Genomic DNA, 27,640 nt, shown 5'->3' with positions numbered 1-27,640 from the left:
ATGTAAGTGAGGCCTGTTGCTGCCCAGCCATTCTGTTAGCCCCACACTCCCACCTTGTGGCTGTGCAGTGATACTACAAGTCAAACACTTCAATTTAATTTATGTCCGTATAACTTTTTATAGATTTGTACAGAATGTATATTTACTATTATAATACAAGACTCTATGTATTCTACAAATCTATAACAAGTTATACTGACAGAGTTTGTAGCAAACACAAGTTTTCTACAAGCTCAGAGCTTGTAGATCTGCTATTTTCTAAATGTTTGCCTCTTTCTCAGGTAATATTTGACAATTTGACCAAATGTTTGACACATTTTTATAGTTTATTAGTATGTTGATTACTTTTGACCAGTGGTGTAAAGTAACTAAGTACATTTACTCAAGCACTACTTAAGTACAATTTTGAGGTACTTTTACTTTACTGGTCTGATCTACAAACATAAAACAGTCCATAGACGAGCCCTATGCTTGTAGATCAGATCTGTTGGCACAGCATTAGAAAACAGCGCGATCTGTAGCGAACACATCGGTATGCCTCACACATGTGCTCAATCCTGCGCACAATATCTGATCTTCAAGCATAAAACAGTTGCTGCGTGACAAGCTGTATGCTTGTAGATCCTGTCCTTCTCCACCGCTTTGCAGTGAGGTGGGTTGCCAAATTTTGCGAGAGAAATGAGCAGTCAGGTCTATGAAAATGTTACTGCATGCGTCGTTGTGCCCTGAGAAAACAGTGAGGCATGAATGGGGTTTATAATAGCCGAGGCTAATGTGCAACCCCAGTCCCTGGTTAGACCTTTCTATATAAATATTTACCTAATAATTACATAAATATAATACTAAATATAATTACTAATACATTTGCAAAAGGACATGCATGAAGCTCTAATCTAAACAAGTATGAAAAGATATTTATATCCGCAAAGTAACTAGTAACTAAAGTTTTCAAATATTTGTAGTGGAGTAAAAAGTACAATATTTGTCTCTGAGCTGTAGTGGAGTAGAAAATGATTACCAATATATAGAATTATTATAATAATAGAAAGACGTGAAAAACAAGCCCAAAGTCGCTTATAATAAGCAGACATGAAAAAAACTTATGTTGCTGTAATAAGTGGTTCTTTTTTTTCATGTCAAGGACCCCCAAAATGATATGTATTTGGCCGCGGACCCCCATCTCAAAATATGTTGTTCCAGGGACCCCCCAGAAGCAATGATTTGAGTTAAAAATCTTCCCTTTAAAAATATATATAATATTCAAAGATTTACAGACATTTTCACGTTTTTTTTTTCAAAAAATAGCAGATCTATAAGCTTGGTGCCGCGCTATGAGCTTGTAGATCTGCTATTTTTTTAATAGCCCAAAGAAATCATAAAAATGACACAGATGTGTCCCTGGTCTTGATGGATTAATACCCAAAAATAATAAAATAAATCTACATCACATATATGTTCTCTTCTCTAAATATTCTGCAAAGTGTGAATATCTTATGTTAGAAAATCCTTACAGGTCTCTCTGTGTCACTGAAACAAATCAAATCTAGGTTTTACACCTATTCAATACTTTCTGACGTATAGCTCATGATATGAGAGGCAGTAGAAAATAAAAACATTCTCAATATAATTTGTCACAATAAGTACAAATTGTCTCTTCTTCTACTACTCCTCTATACCTACCAGTCTCAAGGTGCCAGAACGGAGTTGTGTTTTCTTCTTCTATGGTTTTTATTCAGGATGATATAAGAATTGTTCTCTTGTCTTCTTCTATGGTTTTTATTCAGGATGACTCCTATAAGAATTGCTCAGTGATCGGCCTGCTGGACATCTATGGATTTGAGGTTTTCCAACACAACAGGTAAATATAATATAATATAATATATAATCTAATCTAATAACACAACAGGTAGAGACTATGTAACACTAATATTCACCTTTTACACCTGCTTTACTGTGTGTGTGTGTGTGTGTGTGTGTGTGTGTGTGTGTGTGTGTGTGTGTGTGTGTGTGTGTGTGTGTGTGTGTGTGTGTGTGTGTGTGTGTGTGTGTGTGTGTGTGTGTGTGTGTGTGTGTGTGTGTGTGTGTGTGTGTGTGTGTGTGCATTAAGTCATATGTAAGAGGAATAAACCTGTAAGAGCTGAATAAGTCAATATGGATTTGAATGAATGTGTTTCACTTTCTGCATTAATTAATGAACATGTTAATGTCTCAGTTTTGAACAGTTCTGTATAAACTACTGTAACGAGAAGCTACAGCAGCTCTTCATAGAGTTGACCCTGAAGTCTGAGCAAGAGGAGTATGAGGCTGAAGGAATCACGGTGAGACCTGTCTGTCTGTCTGGCTGTCTGGCTGTCTGGCTGTCTGCCTGTCTGGCTGTCTGCCTGTCTGGCTGCCTGTCTGTCTGGCTGTCTGGCTGTCTGTCTGTCTGTCTGGCTGTCTGTCTGTCTGTCTGGCTGTCTGTCTTTACCTGTCTGTCTGTCTGCCTGTCTGGCTGTCTGCCTGTCTGTCTGTCTGTCTGTCTGTCTGTCTGTCTGTCTGTCTGGCTGTCTGTCTGGCTGTCTGGCTGTCTGTCTGTCTGTCTGGCTGTCTGTCTGTCTGTCTGGCTGTCTGTCTGGCTGTCTGTCTGTCTGTCTGTCCCTACCTGTCTGTCCCTACCTGTCTGTCCCTACCTGTCTGTCCCTACCTGTCTGTCTGTCTGTCTGTCTGTCTGTCTGTCTGTCTGTCTGTCTGTCTGTCTGTCTGTCTGTCTGTCTGTCTGTCCCTACCTGTCTGTCTGTCTGTCTGTCCCTACCTGTCTGTCTGTCTGTCTGTCTGTCTGTCTGTCTGTCTGTCTGTCTGTCTGTCTGTCTGTCCCTACCTGTCTGTCTGTCTGTCTGTCTGTCTGTCTGTCTGGCTGTCTGTCTGTCTGTCTGTCCCTACCTGTCTGTCCCTACCTGTCTGTCCCTACCTGTCTGTCCCTACCTGTCTGTCCCTACCTGTCTGTCCCTACCTGTCTGTCTGTCTGTCTGTCTGTCTGTCTGTCTGTATCTGTGTATGTCACTCTCTCTCTCTCTCTCTCTTTTGGGCTTGTTTTCATATATACCTGGTTGCTTGTTTCTCTCGTAAAACCTGGCAACACTGCTGTACAGTCCCACCGTGGCCAATTAGTCAATGAATAATGAATTGCTAAAAGCTCCAGAAGGCTATTCTTCCCATTTCATATAACTGTAGTCCCCCAGCTGTCCAGAAGGTGGCATAAGGCCTACCTGTTTTCCTCTGTGGCGAACCCCCCCCCCACACACACACACATACCACCCCCCATCACCCCCCCCCCTCCTCTACAAGACAGAATACAGTATTTACTTTCCAGTAGAGAGAGACAGAGAGAGACTCACCACTGTTTAGTCAAAGAGTCCATTCAACTCTGTGTGTGTGTGTGTGTGTGTGTGTGTGTGTGTGTGTGTGTGTGTGTGTGTGTGTGTGTGTGACTCCTTGCCTCTAGCGTTGGCATGTCTGGTGGTGTTGTTGTAAACACTCTTTTCTTGGGAAACCACTCTGTGTGTGTGTGTGTGTGTGTGTGTGTGTGTGTGTGTGTGTGTGTGCACGTGCACGCTCCATGTCTGCTGTTGTTGCAACAATCTTGTCTTGGGAAATCAGCAGCTGTGTGTGTGTGAGAGAGTGTGTGTGTGTGAGAGAGAGTGTGTGTGTGTGAGAGAGTGTGTGTGTGTGAGAGAGAGTGTGTGTGTGTGAGAGAGAGAGAGTGTGTGTGAGAGAGTGTGTGTGTGTGTGAGAGAGTGTGTGTGTGTGAGAGAGAGAGAGTGTGTGTGAGAGAGTGTGTGTGTGTGTGAGAGAGTGTGTGTGTGTGTGTGAGAGAGAGAGTGTGTGTGAGAGAGTGTGTGTGTGTGTGTGAGAGAGTGTGTGTGTGTGAGAGAGAGAGAGTGTGTGAGAGAGAGAGAGTGTGTGTGAGAGAGAGAGTGTGGGAGCAGAATGCCAGCATGCTTGTCATTCTGTACATACTGTAACATGATTAAATGAAATATGATTATAATAATATGTCAGAAGAAGAAGAATAGCGTTGCTCTAGCCTTGATGACCTTGCAGTCTTATGCAAATGTTAAAGGGCCAGTTCACCAAAAAAAAGTACTTTTTTTCTATCGATTACAAACCCCATGAAGACTAGAATTCATGGATTTATTAATTTTTTTGTCACATTCCTGAGACAAAGATTTGGAAAGATGCTAATGTATCTGGTAGGAGACACAAAGTAGACTCTTTGAGTCTCCTACCAGAAATACATATTTTTATTATGATTGTTTCCAGTGGGAACCAGTGCAGTACTTATTCATATTATTATTATTAATAATATTATTATTATTATTATGATTGTTTCCAGTGGGAACCAGTGCAGTAGGCCTACTTATTAATATTATTATTATTAATAATAATATTATTATTATGATTGTTTCCAGTGGGAACCAGTGCAGTACTTCAACAACAAGATCATCTGTGACCTGGTGGAGGAGAAGTTCAAAGGCATCATCTCTATCCTGGTGAGAAATTATAATTATATTATTATATATGATATGCATGTTATTATCGATCCTGGTGAGAATATCTCTATCTCTCTATCTCTATCTCTCTCTCTATATCTCTCTCTCTATCTCTCTATCTCTCTATCTCTCTATCTCTCTATCTCTCTATCTCTCTCTCTCTCTCTCTCTCTCTCTCTCTCTCTCTCTATCTCTATCTCTATCTCTATCTCTATATATCTCTATCTCGAGATATATATCTTGTTGCTGTCGGGCGTTTTTTCTTTAATAAATCAGTGCAAATCGCTTAAACATCTCCTTCCTCCAGCGAGAGTCACCCCTCTGTATGAAAAAGGAAGCAAATTAGACCCCAGCAACTACCGCCCTGTTTCTATTCTTAGTTCCATCTCAAAAGTTATGGAAAAGATACTTTATGAACAGGTTGAAAAGTATCTTGCTGAAAAAAGAAAAAAAAAAGTATGAATTCCAATCCCCAAAGGGCTTTTTGACACCGTTAATCACTCTATATTGATTGATAAGCTGAAAGCAATAGGTTTTGATGGCACATCATCAGTGAGCTGGATGCAGTCCTATCTGGAGGGGAGAGAACACCCCCCCCCCCTCCACAAGGAAGCATATACTAGGACCTTTACTGTTCCATATGTAAATGACATACATCACTGTGACTGCAATTTGTTCCAGGGCTTTCACCAACTAGTTGACTGGTCGACCAGTAATAACCACTAGTCGACTCTGTTGGTACTAGTCAAATAGTTGAAAAAACTAAATAAAAAAAATACTATTACTATTATTATTATCCTCCTGACTTTATTTTTTATCAAAAGGGGGTCAAAAGTATGCCCAATAAAAGCCTATCATTGGGCAATGGGGATCCTTGGAGACGCTGCTGTGGTGCTGTGCTGCTGTGGCAGAAGCGCTTCCCTTAAAACGCCATAAAAATAAGGGCAGGAGGATAATAATAATAGTAATATAGTAGTAGGATGGCATTAAAACAATGCCCCCCCTAATTTTTTTTTTTTTTTTTAATGTAAATTTCGACTAGTCGACTACTACTTGGTCTAATGAGTCGACTAGTAAAAATCATTAGTTGTGAATGTTCTAATTTGTTCCTGTACGTGAATGACTGGGCTCTGCTGGTCTACAGGTTGAAAGGTGAACTGGGTTCACTGGATGAATGTGCACCTGGCTCACTGATAACACACTGTCATTACACCTGGTTAGAAACAGACTTTAACCACGCCTAGTGACATCACCTTCATAACGTCCTCTCTTATATCTTATCGTAACGTCTCGTATCTTATCTGATAGGATGAGGAGTGTCTCTGCCCTGGTCTTAGGTCTTATATAATGTCCTCTCTCTCTCTCTCTCTCTCTCTCTCTGATAGGATGAGGAGTGTCTCTGCCCTGGTCTTAGGTCTTCTATAACGTCCTCTCTCTCTCTCTCTGATAGGACGAGGAGTGTCTCTGCCCTAGTCTTAGGTCTTATATAACGTCCTCTCTCTCTCTCTCTCTCTCTCTGATAGGACGAGGAGTGTCTCCGCCCTGGAGACGCCAGTGACATCACCTTCCTGGAGAAACTGGAGGACACGGTTGGAGGCCACGCCCACCTCGTCACGTTAGTTCACTTCCTGTTCACTTCCTGTTCACTTCCTGTTCAATATCCTTTCATTCACAATTTTTTTTTTCCACCGGCCCACTGGCCCAGCGGCCCAGCGGCCCAGCGGGCATATGCCCGGTGGGCCAAATGGCCAGTCCGCCCCTGTTCTAAACCCTAACCTAAGTTTTCTGAAAATACATTTTGATTGAAAGAAAAGAAAAAACAACTGTTGCTTGTTGAATAGTTCCTGTGGAAGTACTGGTCTGTTAGAACATCATAAACCCTATAACCCAGGGAGGACATCATAAACCCTATAACCCAGGGAGGATCAGCATCCCATGAATGAACCAAGCCAACACAATGAAACAACGTTCTTACATTTATAATAAAAGAAAACCTAAAAAAAAACGTAGACGTATTTTTGTGGTGTGTTTCTCTGCGGTCACAAACTGTGTGTTTGTGTGTGTGTGTGTGTGTGTGTGTGTGTTGTTTCTCTGCAGTCACAAACTGGCGGATGGTAAAACTCGTAAGCTGATGGGTCGAGACGAGTTCAGACTGCTGCACTACGCTGGAGAGGTCAACTACAATGTTAACGGTGGGTGTTACGTGATAACGTGTGTCCCTATGCTGAGAGAGGTGGCTGTTGCGCGTTAATGTGTGTCTGTGTAAATGTGTGTCTTTTTTGTATTTTTTGTCGCATTCCTACAACAATAATTTGTTGGTCATCAAATTATTGTCTTAGAATGCGACAACAACAAATAAATCTCCATGAATTCAAGGCTTCATGGGTTATGTAATTGATAGAAAATAAGTAATGTTTTGGGTGAACTACTTCTTTAACTCACTGAGTGCCATTGACTTGTTTCACGTGTTTTACCGCAATGGTGCTGTTTTTTTTGTTTTTTTTTTAAACGTTCAGAACCCAAGATATCATCATTTGAAGATTTGCTCCTCCATTCACTTCTTGTTTAACTTATTACTGAAAAAGGGCTGTATCTCGGCTCCTGAGCACTTCTTTTTTTACTATGTATTTTTGGCTGGCAAAATATTTGAAAATAGCAGATCTACAAGCTCACAACGCGTCACATCGCTTTTGGAAAAAAACGTTCAGAACCCAAGATATCATCATTTGAAGATTTGCTGCTCCATTCACTTCTTGTTTAACTTATTACTGGAAAAGGCTGTATCTCATCTCCTGAGAACTTTTTTTTTTTGGCTGGCACACTACTACTAGTAATAATGATGGTGATAATAATAATTATTATTATTATATTCTTTCTCTCCATCTCAGGATTTTTGGACAAGAACAATGACCTTCTCTTCCGGAACCTGAAGGAGGTGAGACTTTAAACTAATTATTATCATTAATTAATGATAACTAATTATGATAAATACATCATTATGATATAAATAAATAACTTGTAGGAGTCGAGACGATTGTTCATTATGGATCCCTATCGGTCCTCACCACAGTGAAGGCTACTCTTCCTGGGGTCCAAACATTCACAATCAAATTACTACCATAACATAGTTACAACAAAACTAATCAACACAAACGACTGAAGATTTGTGTCTTCACATAACTCCAGTAAGATTCTATAAATGTTATGTAAGCATATTTACTCTCTGGTGGACAAACCAATAAATGATATATTATGCATCCATGTACAAACTAAACACACCTTTATATCTATTACAGTCACTAATCACTGCTTCCTTTCACCTCCTTTAGAAGCTTGATTTATTATGATTGATTAATTGATTGATTGAATACTTAACAGTTTGTCTAAACACACAGAGGTACAGTTTGTCTAAACACACAGAGATACAGTTTGTCTAAACACACAGAGGTACAGTTTGTCTAAACACACAGAGGTACAGTTTGTCTAAACACACAGAGGTACAGTTTGTCTAAACACACAGAGGTACAGTTTGTCTAAACACACAGAGAGGTACAGTTTGTCTAAACACACAGAGAGGTACAGTTTGTCTAAACACACAGAGATACAGTTTGTCTAAACACACAGAGATACAGTTTGTCTAAACACACAGAGGTACAGTTTGTCTAAACACACAGAGGTACAGTTTGTCTAAACACACAGAGATACAGTTTGTCTAAACACACAGAGATACAGTTTGTCTAAACACACAGAGATACAGTTTGTCTAAACACACAGAGATACAGTTTGTCTAAACACACAGAGGTACAGTTTGTCTAAACACACAGAGGTACAGTTTGTCTAAACACACAGAGGTACAGTTTGTCTAAACACACAGAGGTACAGTTTGTCTAAACACACAGAGATACAGTTTGTCTAAACACACAGAGGTACAGTTTGTCTAAACACACAGAGGTACAGTTTGTCTAAACACACAGAGATACAGTTTGTCTAAACACACAGAGATACAGTTTGTCTAAACACACAGAGATACAGTGTGTCTAAACACACAGAGGTACAGTTTGTCTAAACACACAGAGATACAGTTTGTCTAAACACACAGAGATACAGTTTGTCTAAACACACAGAGATACAGTGTGTCTAAACACACAGAGGTACAGTTTGTCTAAACACACAGAGATACAGTGTGTCTAAACACACAGAGATACAGTTTGTCTAAACACACAGAGGTACAGTTTGTCTAAACACACAGAGATACAGTTTGTCTAAACACACAGAGATACAGTTTGTCTAAACACACAGAGATACAGTTTGTCTAAACACACAGAGATACAGTTTGTCTAAACACACAGAGATACAGTTTGTCTAAACACACAGAGATACAGTTTGTCTAAACACACAGAGATACAGTTTGTCTAAACACACAGAGATACAGTTTGTCTAAACACACAGAGGTACAGTTTGTCTAAACACACAGAGGTACAGTTTGTCTAAACACACAGAGATACAGTGTGTCTAAACACACAGAGATACAGTTTGTCTAAACACACAGAGGTACAGTTTGTCTAAACACACAGAGGTACAGTTTGTCTAAACACACAGAGATACAGTTTGTCTAAACACACAGAGGTACAGTTTGTCTAAACACACAGAGGTACAGTTTGTCTAAACACACAGAGATACAGTTTGTCTAAACACACAGAGATACAGTTTGTCTAAACACACAGAGATACAGTTTGTCTAAACACACAGAGATACAGTTTGTCTAAACACACAGAGGTACAGTTTGTCTAAACACACAGAGGTACAGTTTGTCTAAACACACAGAGATACAGTTTGTCTAAACACACAGAGATACAGTTTGTCTAAACACACAGAGATACAGTTTGTCTAAACACACAGAGATACAGTTTGTCTAAACACACAGAGATACAGTTTGTCTAAACACACAGAGGTACAGTTTGTCTAAACACACAGAGGTACAGTTTGTCTAAACACACAGAGGTACAGTTTGTCTAAACACACAGAGATACAGTTTGTCTAAACACACAGAGGTACAGTTTGTCTAAACACACAGAGGTACAGTTTGTCTAAACACACAGAGGTACAGTTTGTCTAAACACACAGAGATACAGTTTGTCTAAACACACAGAGGTACAGTTTGTCTAAACACACAGAGATACAGTTTGTCTAAACACACAGAGGTACAGTTTGTCTAAACACACAGAGATACAGTTTGTCTAAACACACAGAGATACAGTTTGTCTAAACACACAGAGATACAGTTTGTCTAAACACACAGAGATACAGTTTGTCTAAACACACAGAGATACAGTTTGTCTAAACACACAGAGGAACAGTTTGTCTAAACACACAGAGGTACAGTTTGTCTAAACACACAGAGATACAGTTTGTCTAAACACACAGAGATACAGTTTGTCTAAACACACAGAGGTACAGTTTGTCTAAACACACAGAGGTACAGTCTGTCTAAACACACAGAGATACAGTTTGTCTAAACACACAGAGGTACAGTTTGTCTAAACACACAGAGATACAGTGTGTCTAAACACACAGAGGTACAGTTTGTCTAAACACACAGAGATACAGTTTGTCTAAACACACAGAGGTACAGTTTGTCTAAACACACAGAGGTACAGTTTGTCTAAACACACAGAGATACAGTTTGTCTAAACACACAGAGATACAGTTTGCCTAAACACACAGAGGTACAGTCTGTCTAAACACACAGAGGTACAGTTCCATACAAAGGATGCTAAAAGGATTAAAACACAAGAAAGCACTGTGGCTTGTTTCCATTATAAGGTCCCGTGTGTGTATTCAATTCATCAAAACATTTAAAGACTAACAATAATATACAAGCATTGCCTATCCTTATTGTGTGTGTGTGTGTGTGTGTGTGTGTGTGTGTGTGTGTGTGTGTGTGTGTGTGTGTGTGTGTGTGTGTGTGTGTGTGTGTGTGTGTGTGTGTGTGTGTGTGTGTGTGTGTGTGTGTGTGTGTGTGTGTGTGTGTGTGTGTGTGTGTGTGTGTGTGTGTGTGTGTGTGTGCGCGTGTGCATGTAGGTGATGTGTATGTCAGAGAACAAGATCCTGAACCAGTGCTTTGAGAAGGAGGAGCTTACAGATCGGAAACGCCCTGAAACCGTGAGAGACACACACGGACTGACGGACGGACGGAGACACACACACACACACACACACACACGGACGGACGGAGACACACACACAGACACACACTCAAGCCCAAATGTGTCTTTCATGTATTCCGTAACGTATCTTTGTCCAGTAGGCTAGTAGTCTATACATGAATGACAGATTATGACACCAATCACATCGCCATGAATGGAACACGTTTGTATATTAATTTATTTAACCCTTACCGAGCTACAGTTACACTAAAATAAAGCATCATGTATTCCCCGTGAGACTCGGGCGGGCTGCAGTCAGTCCCGTGTCGCCACGTTAATGAGAGATATCCTGGAGAGCTACTCATAATGTGAACGTTTATGGAGTGACTGATGAATGAATGGATAAACATTAATGGATGAAGGCTTGTTGTTGGGAAGGTTAAATGTCTGATCTTCCGCGGTGGTCCAAATAAATCCACAGCATGAAGAATAACCTGCGCTGGTCAAAGGTTTGGAGCGTCTGGTTTATATCCTCAACCCAGGTTGTACATAACTCCATATAGGACACTCTACTGTACGTTTGGAGACCTCACTGTCCATGAAAAGATAACAGCGGAGCTAAGCGCATAAGCGCTCGTATATTTTGAAAACAGCAGATAAACAAGCTCACAACTCGTGTTGTGAGCTTGTAGATCTGCTATTTTCAAATAGCCAATGCAGCCAGATCTGCAATTTTATCTGAATGACTGTTAAAGCAGTTTGTTTTAACACATTCCATGCCAGAGGTTAATATCATAATGTACTCACCAGTGCCAGCGTTTTATTGTTGTTTTTTAGTTTTTTTCATGTCGCCACAGACCTCGCTAAATAAGTTAAAAGTGCGCGTTCATTTGGTTCTAAACACACAGCGGATCTGTGTGAAAAGGCCAGCGAAAACCTTTTCCAAATCCGAGCCGCCATCTTGAAGATACAGCGGTGAACGCTAAACAGTGATCAGCGAGGAGAAAAACAACAACCGAGAAAATCGAGTTTTAGACAGGATCCCAGACAGGAAGCGGATACGATCGAAAAAAACGGAACCCGAATAATTCTGTTTCCGGTCTTCAAACCGGAACCGGAAATGGATCAAAAAATTCCGAAAGTGCCCCTGGGGAAAAATCTACGCGAATCGGCGGTTCGCGTAGATCTACGCGATTGGCATTCAATGTGTGCCTTTATAAAATGTTATATTTTCACATGGATTATTTATTAGTGTGTTAGATATACATGTTGGAGTGGATACATGTGTCCAGATCATAGACCGTAAAAAGAAATGGACGAAGGGAGCCGAGATACAAACATTTTAAGTTTTAAGTTAACAAGGAAGTGGATGGGAGTCTAGATCTTCGAAAAATCATATCTCCTTGGTCTTTGGGTCAAATAAAAAAATACAAAAAATAGAAAAAGAAAAGTCGTTTTAGTCGTTCTAGGCAGGGAATGAGTTAAGGTAAGAAAATCTAGTCTAAAGTTCGTCAAAAACCCATCCGCTTACATTGAGAGACTATTCTTTCTGACACCTGCAGCCACCTACAGGCCATTCATATGAACTGTCTCTCTTCCGTATTGGCCTCATTGTAAATATGTCAGGCTGGCCCCTTGGTCCAGATGCGTGTCAGACTGTGTGGGTGTGTGTGTGTGTGTGTGTGTGTGTGTGTGTGTGTGTGACTTGACAGGCAGTAAAGTGGGGAAACTCTTCTCCATACTTTGTATTGGTGGTATTCTGGTTCTTCATGTCATAAAGTCGGGGCGTTTGGAGAATAGTTAGGGGCGTGTTATTTAAATGACGTCACATTTATCAACGCTCAGACCAAATGGACGCTATAGGATTGGCTGTATAGGATAGGCTTGATAAATGTCACTTGGACTTTGGCGTAAGGTCAAATATAAGCTGTTTTTACACTCCATTGATAAATGAGGGCCATTGTGTACTGTACTGTGTTTCCATCCAGACGTGTGTTCTCACTGTGTCTCCCTGTCCGTCCGGTGGTCAGACTGACGGGGATTCTCTCCATCGTCCCACAGGCTGGAGAATGTCCTGACAAATATCTGCCCTTCACACACACACACGCACACGGACGCACACACGGTTGGACGCACACACGCACACACGCACACACACACGCACGCACGCACGCACGCACGCACGCACACACACACACACACACACACACACACACACACACACACACACACACACACACACACACACACACACACACACACACACACACACACACACACACACACACAGAGGCTGGGTCAGTGGGACCAGTGTTGTTCAGTCAGACTCTCTCTCTCTCTTGTTTACAACCTCATTCTGATTTTGACTCTGATTTTTTTTACCCAGCATTTCATCCCTTGATTATTTATTTTATAGTTTATATTTATTTAATATTAATATTAGTGGTTGTGTCTGCCATCCAGACAGTTAGTTAGTGTATTTATAATTAGTTTATAGTTATTTATTATTAATATTAGTGGTTGTGCCTGCCTCTCCAGACAGTTAGTTAGTGTATTTATAACTAGTTTATAGTTATTTATTATTAATATTAGTGTTTGTGTCTGCCTCTCCAGGCAGCCACACAGTTCAAAGCCAGTCTGGCGAAACTCATGGAGATCCTGATGTCTAAGGAGCCGTCCTACGTCCGCTGTATCAAACCCAATGACAGCAAACAAGCAGGTAAGAACCCTAAACTAACCCTAATCCTAACCCTAACTAACCCTAACTAACCCTAATCCTAACCCTAACTAACCCTAATCCTAACCTTAATCCCTCCTGGCTCCCAAACTGTGGAACAAACTCCCCATTGCAGTTAGAACCACAGACTCACTCCCAATCTTCTGCAGTAGTCTGAAGACTCACCTCTTCAGATTACTGCTCAGCCTGTAGCACTAGACCTAGCCTTGATGACCTTGCAGTCTTACACAAAGGTTAAAATGTTAATGTAGATATCATGTTATGTAGACAGATGCCGGGGTCATTTGTAGATCTGGCATCCTATAGTGTGTTTAGTTTCAATGTACAGATTACAGTAGATCTTCATCTTTCTTTCTTTCTTTTTCCTTTATTTATTCAGGGAAACCCCATTGAGAGCAAAGCTCTCTTTTTCAAGGACGCCCTGATAACAAACATTTGAATCACATTACGATGTCACAACTCATTTAACAATAAAGAAACAAAGAAAAGCAGAAGCATAAAACAACATTAAAATAACCGCAAAAAGGCGGTGAATCGGACAATACAGTGAAAGCATGGCGGAAGGTCATTCAGCATACTTTTTGTTGCAAAGAAATAATACAAAATATGAATAGTGATTAATATTACAATAATTGGCTCATTTTACCCCGGGGCATTTGGTTAATTTGGTTAATTTGGTTCATTTGGTCCAACGGACACCATTTTAGACTAAACTGGCTAGAATAATAAAGTATTCACATGGTTTTATCCATCCAATAGACGTGGGTACGTTTGCTTTGATATAACAGTCATTGTACTTGGACAGATTTTAGTTTTTTTGTCTCTCCATGTGCTTCCCATCTTCACAGCCAGGTGTAAATGATGGATGTTTTACTAGATTTAAGGTCACATGACGACACAGTTTTCTAGTTTCTGGTTCAATCTTTTGCCCCGTTTTCCCGCTCTTTCTCACGTCTGCTCAGATGCAGACTTACACAGAACCAAAGCTTGTTTATATGTTATTAGAATGCCTTATTCTTCATGCTAAATCCCATTACAATAGTTCCAAACTTCTAATAAAATATTCATGTGCCCAACATTTGTCAACACAAAGCAAAAAAAAGTCAAATGATCTATTGCTCGGGTGCATATTGGACCAATTGGACCAATGATGCAAATTCAACCCATTTCTATTCATGTTCAGTTGATGCATTTAGAGCTGTATTATTAGATCTTTCTGCATGTTTGCTGTTTCTGCAAGTGTGGCCACAGTTTGGCTTTTAAAATCTGATTCATTATTTTATTTTAGTCTACAATAGCATGTTATCAAATCTGATTCATTATATTTTAATATAGTCTACATATCATGGTATAAAATAGGATTAATTCTATTTTAATATAGTCTGCATATCATGGTATAAAATAAGATTAATTATATTTTAATATAGTCTACATAGCATGGTATTACATAGCATGGTATACAATCAGATTAATAGTGTGATTTGCTGGTATCGGGTATTGTTTCACTTAATTAACATGAGTTAATTGGTATCTTAATTAACATGAGTTAATTGGTATCTTAATTAACATTAGTTAATAATAAAAGCCACAGTGTGTCCATCAATAGCAGCTGTGTGCGGCTAGCTGTAACTGTTAGCATATTGAGCTGTTGTTTGTTAGCGCCCGTAGAACACTCAGTCTTTTGTCTCTGTGTTCAATACAGTCTGTGTTCATTCATCACTCACTCACTCACTCACTCACTCCTACAGCCAACGGCTGTTTTCCACTTTGTGACGCTTAACGCTTAGTTTGGTTTGTTCTCCTAAATGTTTGCTTTGCTCAATTTACATAATACAGCCCTTAGCAGGGAGAGCCTTGGCCACCATGAGGTCTTATATGCAAAGGATAAAATGTAATGTAGATAACATGTTATTTAGACTGAGGCCAGGTTCAGTGTTTAGACCAGGGCTCTTCAACGGGACCCCCTAGGTGAGAGAGAGATGAAGCAGGGACCCCTTAGCTGAGAGAGAGATGAAGCAGGGACCCCTTAGCTGAGAGAGAGATGAAGCAGGGACCCCTTAGCTGAGAGAGAGATGAAGCAGGGACCCCTTAGCTGAGAGAGAGATGAAGCAGGGACCCCTTAGCTGAGAGAGAGATGAAGCAGGGACCCCCTAGGTGAGAGAGAGATGAAGCAGGGACCCCTTAGCTGACAGAGAGATGAAGCAGGGACCCCCTAGGTGAGAGAGAGATGAAGCAGGGACCCCTTAGCTGACAGAGAGATGAAGCAGGGACCCCTTAGCTGAGAGAGAGATGAAGCAGGGACCCCCTAGGTGAGAGAGAGATGAAGCAGGGACCCCCTAGGTGAGAGAGAGATGAAGCAGGGACCCCCTAGGTGAGAGAGAGATGAAGCAGGGACCCCTTAGCTGACAGAGAGATGAAGCAGGGACCCCTTAGCTGAGAGAGAGAGAGAGAGAGAGAGAGAGAGAGAGAGAGAGAGAGAGAGAGAGAGAGAGATCATATTATGTTCCTGTTATGTTCAGACACTTGAACCCTCAACAGTCTTTGCTTTGTATGTCTCCCCCTGCAGGCCGCTTTGATGAGGTGCTGATCCGTCACCAGGTGAAGTACCTGGGTCTGATGGAGAACCTGAGGGTCAGGAGGGCCGGCTTTGCCTATAGGAGGCGCTATGAGATGTTCCTACAGAGGTAACCTATCTATAGACCTACCTACCTACTGTATATAGATACATACTGTATATATATATATATATATATATATATATATATATATATATATATATATATATATATATATATATATATATATATATATATATATACCTATAGGAGGCGCTATGAGATGTTCCTACAGAGGTAACCTATCTATAGACCTACCTACCTACTGTATATAGATACATACTTATAACCTGAGGGTCAGGAGGGCCGGCTTCGCCTACAGGAGGCTACCTGCATCCCTACTGTACATATATATATATGTGTCGCAGGGAGATTGGCATTCGTTGGGACATTGGACAGGTATGCTCGTTTTTAGGCGCGAGGCGGGGCTTCGGCGCGAGGCGAACGCTGAGTAGTGCTGAAAATAAAATGGATAATATGAGAGAAATATTGTATGACAGGTTGGATAATGAAGCGGTTACTTCATAATGACAGGTTGGATAATGAAGCGGTTACTTCATAATGACAGGTTGGATAATGAAGCGGTTACTTCATAATGACAGGTTGGATAATGAAGCGGTTACTTCATAATGACAGGTTGGATAATGAAGCGGTTACTTCATAATGACAGGTTGGATAATGAAGCGGTTACTTCATAATGACAGGTTGGATAATGAAGCGGTTACTTCATAATGACAGGTTGGATAATGAAGCGGTTACTTCATAATGACAGGTTGGATGATGAAGCGGTTACTTCATAATGACAGGTTGGATAATGAAGCGGTTACTTCATAATGACAGGTTGGATAATGAAGCGGTTACTTCATAATGACAGGTTGGATAATGAAGCGGTTACTTCATAATGACAGGTTGGATAATGAAGCGGTTACTTCATAATGACAGGTTGGATGATGAAGCGGTTACTTCATAATGACAGGTTGGATAATGAAGCGGTTACTTCATAATGACAGGTTGGATAATGAAGCGGTTACTTCATAATGACAGGTTGGATAATGAAGCGGTTACTTCATAATGACAGGTTGGATGATGAAGCGGTTACTTCATAATGACAGGTTGGATAATGAAGCGGTTACTTCATAATGACAGGTTGGATGATGAAGCGGTTACTTCATAATGACAGGTTGGATAATGAAGCGGTTACTTCATAATGACAGGTTGGATAATGAAGCGGTTACTTCATAATGACAGGTTGGATGATGAAGCGGTTACTTCATAATGACAGGTTGGATGATGAAGCGGTTACTTCATAATGACAGGTTGGATGATGAAGCGGTTACTTCATAATGACAGGTTGGATAATGAAGCGGTTACTTCATAATGACAGGTTGGATGATGAAGCGGTTACTTCATAATGACAGGTTGGATGATGAAGCGGTTACTTCATAATGACAGGTTGGATAATGAAGCGGTTACTTCATAATGACAGGTTGGATAATGAAGCGGTTACTTCATAATGACAGGTTTGATAATGAAGCGGTTACTTCATAATGACAGGTTGGATAATGAAGCGGTTACTTCATAATGACAGGTTGGATAATGAAGCGGTTACTTCATAATGACAGGTTGGATAATGAAGCGGTTACTTCATAATGACAGGTTGGATAATGAAGCGGTTACTTCATAATGACAGGTTGGATGATGAAGCGGTTACTTCATAATGACAGGTTGGATAATGAAGCGGTTACTTCATAATGACAGGTTGGATAATGAAGCGGTTACTTCATAATGACAGGTTGGATAATGAAGCGGTTACTTCATAATGACAGGTTGGATAATGAAGCGGTTACTTCATAATGACAGGTTGGATAATGAAGCGGTTACTTCATAATGACAGGTTGGATAATGAAGCGGTTACTTCATAATGACAGGTTTGATAATGAAGCGGTTACTTCATAATGACAGGTTGGATAATGAAGCGGTTACTTCATAATGACAGGTTGGATAATGAAGCGGTTACTTCATAATGACAGGTTGGATAATGAAGCGGTTACTTCATAATGACAGGTTGGATAATGAAGCGGTTAGCCACACTGAGCAGAGTAACGCTGTGTTTTTAACTCACGAGACGGTGATGATAGTTATTGTCCATGACGGAGGCGCGCCGACTCAGCAGAGCTTGAGGCCGAGGAGGCGTGAGTGCCCGCGACGACCGGCCGAAGGTCTGCTAGTCGACTCAGCGCCATCCGAGTTGTAAACCGATAGGGGGAGAATAGTTATTTATATGGGTTACTATCCACGACTGTGTGTGTGTGTGTGTGTGTGTGTGTGTGTGTGTGTGTGTGTGTGTGTGTGTGTGTGTGTGTGTGTGTGTGTGTGTGTGTGTGTGTGTGTGTGTGTGTGTGTGTGTGTGTGTGTGTGTGTGTGTGTGTGTGTGTGTGTGTGTGTAAAAAAAAGTATTTGTACTCTAGGTATAAATCACTGTGTCCAGATGTAATAATGTGATAAATTAATAAAGTATTTGTACTCTAGGTATAAATCACTGTGTCCAGACACCTGGCCTAAGTGGGAGGGTAAGCTGGTGGAGGGCGTGTCCACTTTGGTCAAACACCTGGGATACAAGCCTGAAGAATACAAACTGGGCAGGTCAGCAACACACACACACACACACCATACACACACACACACACACACACACACACACACACACACACACACACACACACACACACACACACACACACACCACACCACACCACACCACACCACACCACACTCACATCACACCACACACTCACATCACACCACACTCACACCACACACACCACAAACACACACACACCCCACACACACACACACAGACTTATAATTGTATAATATTGCATGTTTCTTTTCTCAGATCTAAAATCTTCATCCGTTTCCCAAAGACGTTGTTTGCCACAGAGGACGCTCTGGAGACTAGAAAACACAGCCTGGGTGATTATTAATATTATTATTATTATTATTATGAATTAACATTTGTTCACCTGGCATCTATAGTTTATATCGTTTCAATGACATGGACAGTTTCCTTATGTGGATTATGTTGTAGGTTATAGTTAGGTTAACTAGGTTATAGTTAGGTTAACTAGGTTATAGTTAGGTTAACTAGGTTATAGTTAGGTTAACTAGGTTATAGTTAGGTTAACTACTAGGTTATAGTTAGGTTAACTAGGTTATAGTTAGGTTAACTACTAGGTTATAGTTAGGTTAACTAGGTTATAGTTAGGTTAACTAGATAGTTAGGTTAACTAGGTTATAGTTAGGTTAACTAGGTTATAGTTAGGTTAACTAGGTTATAGTTAGGTTAACTAGGTTATAGTTAGGTTAACTACTAGGTTATAGTTAGGTTAACTAGGTTATAGTTAGGTTAACTACTAGGTTATAGTTAGGTTAACTAGGATATAGTTAGGTTAACTAGGTTATAGTTAGGTTAACTAGGTTATAGTTAGGTTAACTAACTGTGTTTCTGTGTCTCTTAGCCACTAAGTTACAGGCAGGATGGAGAGGACACAGCCAGAAATCTAAATACCAGAAACTCAGAAACTCTGGTAAGAAAAGTTCTATCGTCCTGTTGTTTCTTCTTCTTCTTCTTCTTTCTTCCTCCTCCTCCTCCTCCTCCTTTTTCTTCTTTTTCTTCTTCTTCCTCCTCCTCCTTGTTATTACCATAAACTCTTGTAAGAAAAGTTATATTGCCATTTTATAATGGCAATAGAAATAGCAGATCTATAGCTTGTAGATCTGCTATTTCCACTATTTTTTTTTAAATATATGACATTTTTTAACTCTTACCCTGCCAGAGTTTTTTCAGAACAGTCTGTAGCCTCTTCCAGGGTTTTGACCGATTTTGGTACCTTTTCGCATAGCCACAAAATATTTTTCTCAAGTATGATTGATCCCCAGAAAATTTCTAATCACAGATGAGATTCAGGTGTGGTTTCACAAATGTCAACGAGGTCAATTTGACCTTGTTGTCATGTGTTGTTTGATGTTTGAAAATAGCTCAAAACCAGTAGTTTCAAACCAAAAAACATTGTGAATTGTTTGTCCGTTTCAATTTTAACATTGAAGTGGATGGAGCAGCAAATCTTTGGAAATTGTTATCTCCTTATTCGTTTGGAATATCGAAAAGGTGTCAATACTAAATAATTAGAAAATCTTTTTAGACTTTTTTTTTTTTTGAAAAAAAGTTATTATTATTTTTTTTTTCCAGGACGTTTTTAAACGTCTTTGGCAGGCAACAGCTAATTTCTCAAAGACGTTTATAAACGTCTTTGGCAGTTATAGAGTTAACATGGAATTGATTATGACGAAAATTCAAAAATAATTGCGATTATATAAAATAATTGCGATTAGATGATGATGTAATTATTGTGACAGGCCTAGTCATGTCCATAGTGTATTGTGGTATTTGTACAGAGTGGTATAGAGTACAGAAGTCCTGACGTCACTCGTTCATCCCCTGGTTCATAAAGTCATGTCTCTATGGAGAATAACATTGGGTCATCTTAGAATCGTCTCATATAAGAATTTTGGTCCAAAAATAAACAAACTGTCTCTGTGAGATTGTCAGAGAGGAGGTTCTGTATCGTTTATGATAGTCAGTCACTTATAATTTGATACAGTCTGTTTCTGGCGAAAATGTAACTAATTCGTCAGAAGTAACATTATCGTTTTCTCACCGTCAGTTGATGCTTCATATCCATAAGAGTCAAACCGCCGGGGTCATTAGTTTATTTTTGGAACACAGTTCTTATTTGACGCGATAGAGATAGAGATTACCTATTTGGGATGTATTCTTGACAAATACCTGACCGGTGAAAGCATGGCAACAAAGGTGGTCAAAAGAGTAAACCAGAGAACCAGATTTATGGGCAGAGTTTCCTCTTTTGTCAACCCTCAGGCCCTCAGGACCCTCTCAGGGGCCCTGATTCAGCCCCTTTTTGACTATGCTAGCTCCTCTTGGTACTCCAACACCTCAGTGTCACTGAAGACTAAGCTTCAAACCTCCCAAAACAAACTGATTCGACTACTTCTCGGACTGGGGCCCATGACCCACCTCTCTCCCACTCACTTTGCCAGCCTAGGCTGGCTCAGGGTGGAAGACAGGGTTAAACAACTAAAAATGGGATTTGTCTTCAAAATTGTAAATGCAGATTTGCCCGAAATGCCCCCTATACCCGCATATCTGTATAAATACCTCGAAAAGGTTAGTGACACCCACAGCCACGAAACTAGAGGGAGCGTAAACAACAATCTGGTACCACCCACCCATAAAACAAACATGGGCAAATTCTCCTTCTATAGCACAGCCACCAAGGAATGGAATAGTCTAACCCCATCCCTCAAAAAATGCAGTTCGCTGGGCTCATTCAAAACAGCCCTAAAAACTCATCTTTCTGGAGGCCGAAAGAGGAGCTAGTACCAGTTTCCCTGGAGACAGACGACCCCCCTCCCCTTTTTTTTTACATATTTTTCATGCTTTTTTTTTTTTTTTACATCGTGGTAAACTGTTTGGTTGCTACTATATATGTCTATGAAATTAACTCAAGGACCCCAATGGAAACAAGTCCGCAAGGACTTTTTTGGCCGGACCTTTTAGACAAAAGTATTATAAATGTAACTGTGTTGTTTTACATTATTTTGCCTAATAAAAAATGCAATCAATCAAAGATATTAAACACGTCTATGGGGATTCAGAACGGGGGTGGAAAACCGCGAACCAGGTAGACAAACCTAGGATGTGTAAATGACGTCAGACTTTGGTGCTCTATTCTATTCATTCCTCCTCACAGCCATCCTGATCCAGGCGTGGTGGAGAGGCATCCTGGCCAGGAGGAGAGCCCAGAGGAGGAGACAGGCTGCTGATACCATCCGCAGGTAATAAATATGAAATAAATATGAAAAGTGAAAAATATGTACAAGAGAGGAACAAGAAAAGGGGGGGGGGTAGGTTAAGACTTAGACAGGGGCCATTTTAGAATTGCAGCCTCCTGAAGGTGTATCTTTAGGGCAGTTTTGAAAGTGAGTAGGGTTTTACACTCCTTTTGGTAGAGCATTCCACATTTTTGATGAATAGCATGAGAACGAGTTCATACCCTTAGTTGAGCCAAATCTGGGTTGAACATGATTCGTGGAGCTGTCTCTGGTGTTATGATCATGGACTTCATTACAGGGCACAGTGGTACCATTTACCACACTTACACTCTCACAATAGATTGTCACTTTTCAGTTTAATGAGTTTGACTTACTAAGTGTTCTACTTAAAAAAAAAATTGGGGCTCCTTAAACAAAAAATGCATAGTTTTTTGATTGATTGAATATTGTATTAGACAAAAAAGTAAACAGCACAGTTACATTTAAAATACTTTGTCTAAAAGGCATGTTCAAAAAAGTCCTTGCGGTCTTGTTTCCATTGGGCTCCTTGGTATTCAATTCATAGACATATATAGTAGCACCAACAGTTCAATTATCGGAAAAACAGAAAAAATATCACGTACAAACACAAAAAATGCAGAAAAGAATAACACTATATGCACAAACAATGGGGGGGGGGGGTCTTTCTTTTCCTCTTGTGGCCTCCTAAAATGTGAATGTTCAGGGCTGTTGTGTGTGTTTGTTGCACCACTCATAGCATATTTTTGTAATTTACAACTGTAATACCAATTATTAAAGTCAACAATAATTAATGTAGCTATTCTCCTTAATACATTTAATAAACAAAATGTTTTAAGTGATATACTGTATTTATAGCAGTGACTGAGACAACAGGCTGACAAACCAAAGCTGTGTAAATGAACACAGTGATGTTGATTGATATCCATGAAATAATCGTGTGTGTGCGTGTGCGTGCGTGTGTGTGTGTGTGTGTGTGTGTGTGTGTGTGTGTGTGTGTGTGTGTGTGTGTGTGTGTGTGTGTGTGTGTGTGTGTGTGTGTGTGTGTGTGTGTGTGTGTGTGTGTGTGTGTGTGTGTGTGTGTGTGTGTGTGTGTGTGTGTGTGTGTGTGTGTGTGTGTGTGTGTGTGAGAGAGAGAGTGATAGAAGTAAATAATGAATGTAGACATATTGCATCATTCTGTCTAAAGATACAGATGAATTGAATACACAGGACCACAATGGAAACCAGGCCTCAGGGCTTTGTGTGTTATCCTTTTAGCATGGTGGTGTAATCGTACCTCTGTACTTTGTGCAAACTGTTAATAAAGTATTCAATCAATCAAAAGGATTTATCGACCGTCATGAAACTGGATTATGCTTTAATTGCCTCTGGTTGTTAATTGTTTTCATTAAAGGGTCTTCAACAGGGGGTCCGGGACCCCTAGGGGGTCCTCAGAGTAACACCAGGGCGTCCAGGACCCCTAGGGGGTCCTCAGAGTAACACCAGGGCGTCCAGGACGCCTAGGGGGTCCTCAGAGTAACACCAGGGGGTCCGCCAAATCTTCGTGAGATAGGCACATTAGCTCAGGGCACATTTCGGAGACTTGGTGTAGAAAGAAAAAGAGCAGACCAAGTACAGAGCCCAGCGGTCAAGTTGACTAAATATTGAGGGTTTAAAAGGTTCTGAAAACACACGTTACATCAGTTCAAGTTGTTGTTAATATCTACACGTTGTCCAGATGACAAGAATATGACTATGATTTAAGTGGAATTTATATTTATGCAGTATATATATATATATATATATATATATATATATTATATTTGTTAATAGTGTCCATGTCCTCTGAAACAAATGGTTTTATAGTGAGAATTTACTTAAGCTTGTATAATTGCATTTATTTTGTGTGTAAAACACTTTTTTATGTTCTTTATAAATAAAGCACTTTGAAACTGAAGATGATGGCCAATGTTGATGATAATAAAATAAAAAAATCTATTATATATTTTTTTCAAATTATATATTTTTTCAATCGCCAACAACCCCCCGGAAGACCCCTGTTTTAATTGATTAGGTTGATTAATTCATTTATTTTAATTAATTGGGTTCATTAATTCATTTGTTTTCATTCATCAGGTTCATTAAAGGATTCATCTACCGCCATGAGCCGCGCTGCCCAGAGAACGAGTACTTCCTGGACTACGTGCGCTTCTCCTTCCTCATGAAGCTGCACAGGAACCTGCCTAAGAATGTCCTGGACAAGAGCTGGCCTGCTCCCCCTGCTGCTCTGTCTGAGGTACTGCACCCTGCTTACATACATACATGCTCCCCCTGCTGCTCTGTCTGAGGTACTACACCCTGCTTATATACACACATGCTCCCCCTGCTGCTCTGTCTGAGGTACTGCACCCTGCTTATATACATACATGCTCCCCCTGCTGCTCTGGCTGAGGTACTGCACCCTGCTTACATACATACATGCTCCCCCTGCTGCTCTGGCTGAGGTACTACACCCTGCTTACATACATACATGCTCCCCCTGCTGCTCTGTCTGAGGTACTACACCCTGCTTACATACATACATGTCAATGTAGCCCTCCGTCTTCATTCACTTTCATCGCACATTTTCATAAGACATAATGCAGTCGTCAGCAGGGTTAAGAACTTCACTAAATCACTCCCACGCCAAACTTTTATTCCTCACTTCTTTTTTTTATTTGGTTTTAAAGGGACCACCATGAATTTTAACTTTTTCTTATTTTGTGTGTGTTTTTGGTCTCCCCTACCTCTCTTCTATCCCCCAAAATAGCCCAGTTTGAACACTCAGGCTCTCACAGAAAATCTGGGGTTTTCAGTAAATTGGTCTCAAAACAGGCCAAACTGATTTGTACCCTGACGTGACTTCACGTCAGGGTACAATACCTCCCGTTTTTCAGTTCCAATAAAAAAAAAAATGTTTTGGGCTTGTTTTCATAGACCTGGCTGCTTATTTCTCTCGTAAAATCTGGCAACACTGGCTGCGGTCCACTGTGGTTTTGTTTGGACTTTACAGGACCCCTTGCCGGCAAAGCAACGTGTAGTAGGCGGCTAATTTGTGCCTGATGGAAAATGACGTAATATTAAAATACTACAAACGCTCACACACACACGCAGGAGGGTGGGCGGGCGGGCATGAAGGAAGGCAGGCAATATTGTATATATATATACCAATATTTTACAGTATAACTTGGTTGTTAACACAGTATCCAGACATTAATATTAATATGTAATAAATGTGTGATACAGGCGTCAGACTACCTGCGTAAGCTGTGTATGCAGAACATGACGTGGAGCTTCTGCAAGAAGACCAGCCCTGAATGGAAGCACCAGGTAATCCTCACTGTATGCCCTCCTCGTGTTCAATGTACGGTATGAATGTAAACATCACTGTATGCCCTCCTCTCGTACAGTCTGAATGGAAGGTAAACCTCACTGTATGCCCTCCTCGTGTTCAATGTACGGTATGAATGTAAACATCACTGTATGCTCTCCTCTTAACTCTTTCACGGCCAGACTTATTTCAGACTGTGTCGTCCCAGTGCCAGGAAAAAGGTGCATTTTTCCTCTGTTTGTTTTTTAACATTGAAGTGAATGGAGCAGCAATTTTTTGGATAGCGTTATCTCCTAGTTCCTTTGAGATAAACCAAAAACAAATTCTAAAAATTCAATAAAAAAAAAAAAAAAGACAACAGGCTGACAAACCAAAGCTGTGTAAATGAACACAGTGATGTTGATTGATATCCATGAAATAATCGTGTGCGTGCGTGTGTGTGTGTGTGTGTGTGTGTGTGTGTGCGTGTGCGCGTGCGCGTGTGTGTGTGTGAGAGAGAGTGATAGAAGTAAATAATGAATGTAGACATATTGCATCATTCTGTCTAAAGATACAGATGAATTGAATACACAGGACCACAATGGAAACCAGGCCTCAGGGCTTTGTGTGTTATCCTTTTAGCATGGTGGTGTAATCGTACCTCTGTACTTTGTGCAAACTGTTAATAAAGTATTCAATCAATCAAAAGGATTTATCGACCGTCATGAAACTGGATTATGCTTTAATTGCCTCTGGTTGTTAATTGTTTTCAATAAAGGGTCTTCAACAGGGGGTCCGGGACCCCTAGGGGGTCCTCAGAGTAACACCAGGGCGTCCAGGACGCCTAGGGGGTCCTCAGAGTAACACCAGGGGGTCCGCCAAATCTTCGTGAGATAGGCACATTAGCTCAGGGCACATTTCGGAGACTTGGTGTAGAAAGAAAAAGAGCAGACCAAGTAATATTGTATCAATGTACTGCCTGAATGTAAACATCGCTGTATGCCCTCCTCGTGTTCAATGTACAGTCTGAATGTAAACATCACTGTATGCTCTCCTCTTAACTCATTGAGTGCCAGAATTGCCAGAATTATTTCAGAATTATGTTGTCCCAGTGCCAGAGTTTTTTTCAAAGTAAAAAAAAGTGCTTAGGAAGCGAGATACAGCCTTTTTCAGTTCTAAGTTAGACAAGGAGTGGATGGAGCTGCAAATCTTCAGATAATGATATCTTGGGTTCTGAACATGTTTTTTTTTTCAAAAACACGTCAAACACGTCATTGGCACCCAGCGCCATAGCGGTAAAAACACGTGAAACACGTTAATGTACTGTCTGAATGGAAGGTAAACATCACTGTATGCCCTCCTCGTATCAATGTACTGCCTGAATGTAAACATCACTGTATGCCCTCCTCGTATCAATGTACTGCCTGAATGTAAACATCACTGTATGCCCTCCTCGTGTTCAATGTACAGTCTGAATGTAAACATCACTGTATGCTCTCCTCTTAATGTACAGTCTGAATGTAAACATCACTGTATGCCCTCCTCTGTTACCATGTCTACAGTCTGACACAGGGCATATTTTTGGAGTGCAGATTGTGGAGAGTCCATAGACCTCCAAGTACAGATATCTGGACTGATACAAAGAGACTGATACAAAATCTTGAAATTATTTAATTTGATTAGAGCTCAAAGTAGATGAGCATACAGTAAGAGATAATAATTTATAATGAATCACATAATAATCCTCTCTCTCTGCAGAAGGAACAGAAGATGATCATCATAGAGATAATAATGTATAATTAATAACATAATAATGTTGTCTCTGCAGAAGGAACAGAAGATGATCATCATAGAGATAATAATGTATAATTAATAACATAATAATCCTCTTGTCTCTCCAGATGGAACAGAAGATGATCGCCAGTGAGATCTTCAAGGACAAGAAGGACAACTATCCTCAGAGTGTCTCTAAACTGTTTGTCAGCACCAGACTGAGTAAATATTATCATTATTATTATTATTATTATTATTATGAATCATTATTAAAGAGCGTTGATGTGGTGTGTCCTCCAGTCCTCTGTGTTGACATGTGTTGTTGTGTTCCAGATGGTGAGGAGATCAACCCCAAAGTGCTTCAGTCCCTGGGCAACGAGAAGATGAAGGTTAGACCGACTGATGGATGTTTTGTTTACAATATGTTTACAATGACTGACTATGTTTACAAATATTAGCTTGACTCAGCAGACATGAAACCACAAAAAAAGTATTTCAGCCTATACGCCAGAATATATATATATGTATTTACTACAGTATATATTTAATATTTCAGTATAAATATGTATTTAATATTT

General features: G+C 40.3%; 1 protein-coding gene across 3 annotated transcripts in view; it reads left to right on the top strand.

Annotated features, from left to right (window-relative positions):
- LOC308086050 (unconventional myosin-Ic-like) overlaps positions 1-27,640 on the top strand; it is a 118,351-nt gene that overhangs the window by 83,037 nt on the left and 7,674 nt on the right. For all 3 annotated transcript variants that reach the window (XM_080429381.1, XM_080429380.1, XM_080429382.1), the window contains 17 exons: positions 1,785-1,858; positions 2,213-2,318; positions 4,449-4,529; positions 6,053-6,144; positions 6,627-6,721; positions 7,418-7,464; positions 10,611-10,691; positions 13,289-13,394; positions 15,979-16,096; positions 18,557-18,670; positions 18,924-19,000; positions 19,546-19,614; positions 21,859-21,943; positions 24,077-24,236; positions 25,226-25,309; positions 27,191-27,284; positions 27,396-27,451. In XM_080429381.1, the coding sequence (XP_080285507.1) occupies positions 1,785-1,858; positions 2,213-2,318; positions 4,449-4,529; positions 6,053-6,144; positions 6,627-6,721; positions 7,418-7,464; positions 10,611-10,691; positions 13,289-13,394; positions 15,979-16,096; positions 18,557-18,670; positions 18,924-19,000; positions 19,546-19,614; positions 21,859-21,943; positions 24,077-24,236; positions 25,226-25,309; positions 27,191-27,284; positions 27,396-27,451 (1,539 nt within the window). The remainder of the gene's footprint in view (positions 1-1,784; positions 1,859-2,212; positions 2,319-4,448; positions 4,530-6,052; positions 6,145-6,626; positions 6,722-7,417; positions 7,465-10,610; positions 10,692-13,288; positions 13,395-15,978; positions 16,097-18,556; positions 18,671-18,923; positions 19,001-19,545; positions 19,615-21,858; positions 21,944-24,076; positions 24,237-25,225; positions 25,310-27,190; positions 27,285-27,395; positions 27,452-27,640) is intronic.

This window comes from Gymnoscopelus braueri (assembly GCF_963280865.1).
Source record: "Gymnoscopelus braueri genome assembly, chromosome: 5".
Taxonomy (NCBI): Eukaryota; Metazoa; Chordata; class Actinopteri; order Myctophiformes; family Myctophidae; genus Gymnoscopelus; species Gymnoscopelus braueri.
This window is presented reverse-complemented; position numbering and strand designations above follow the sequence as displayed.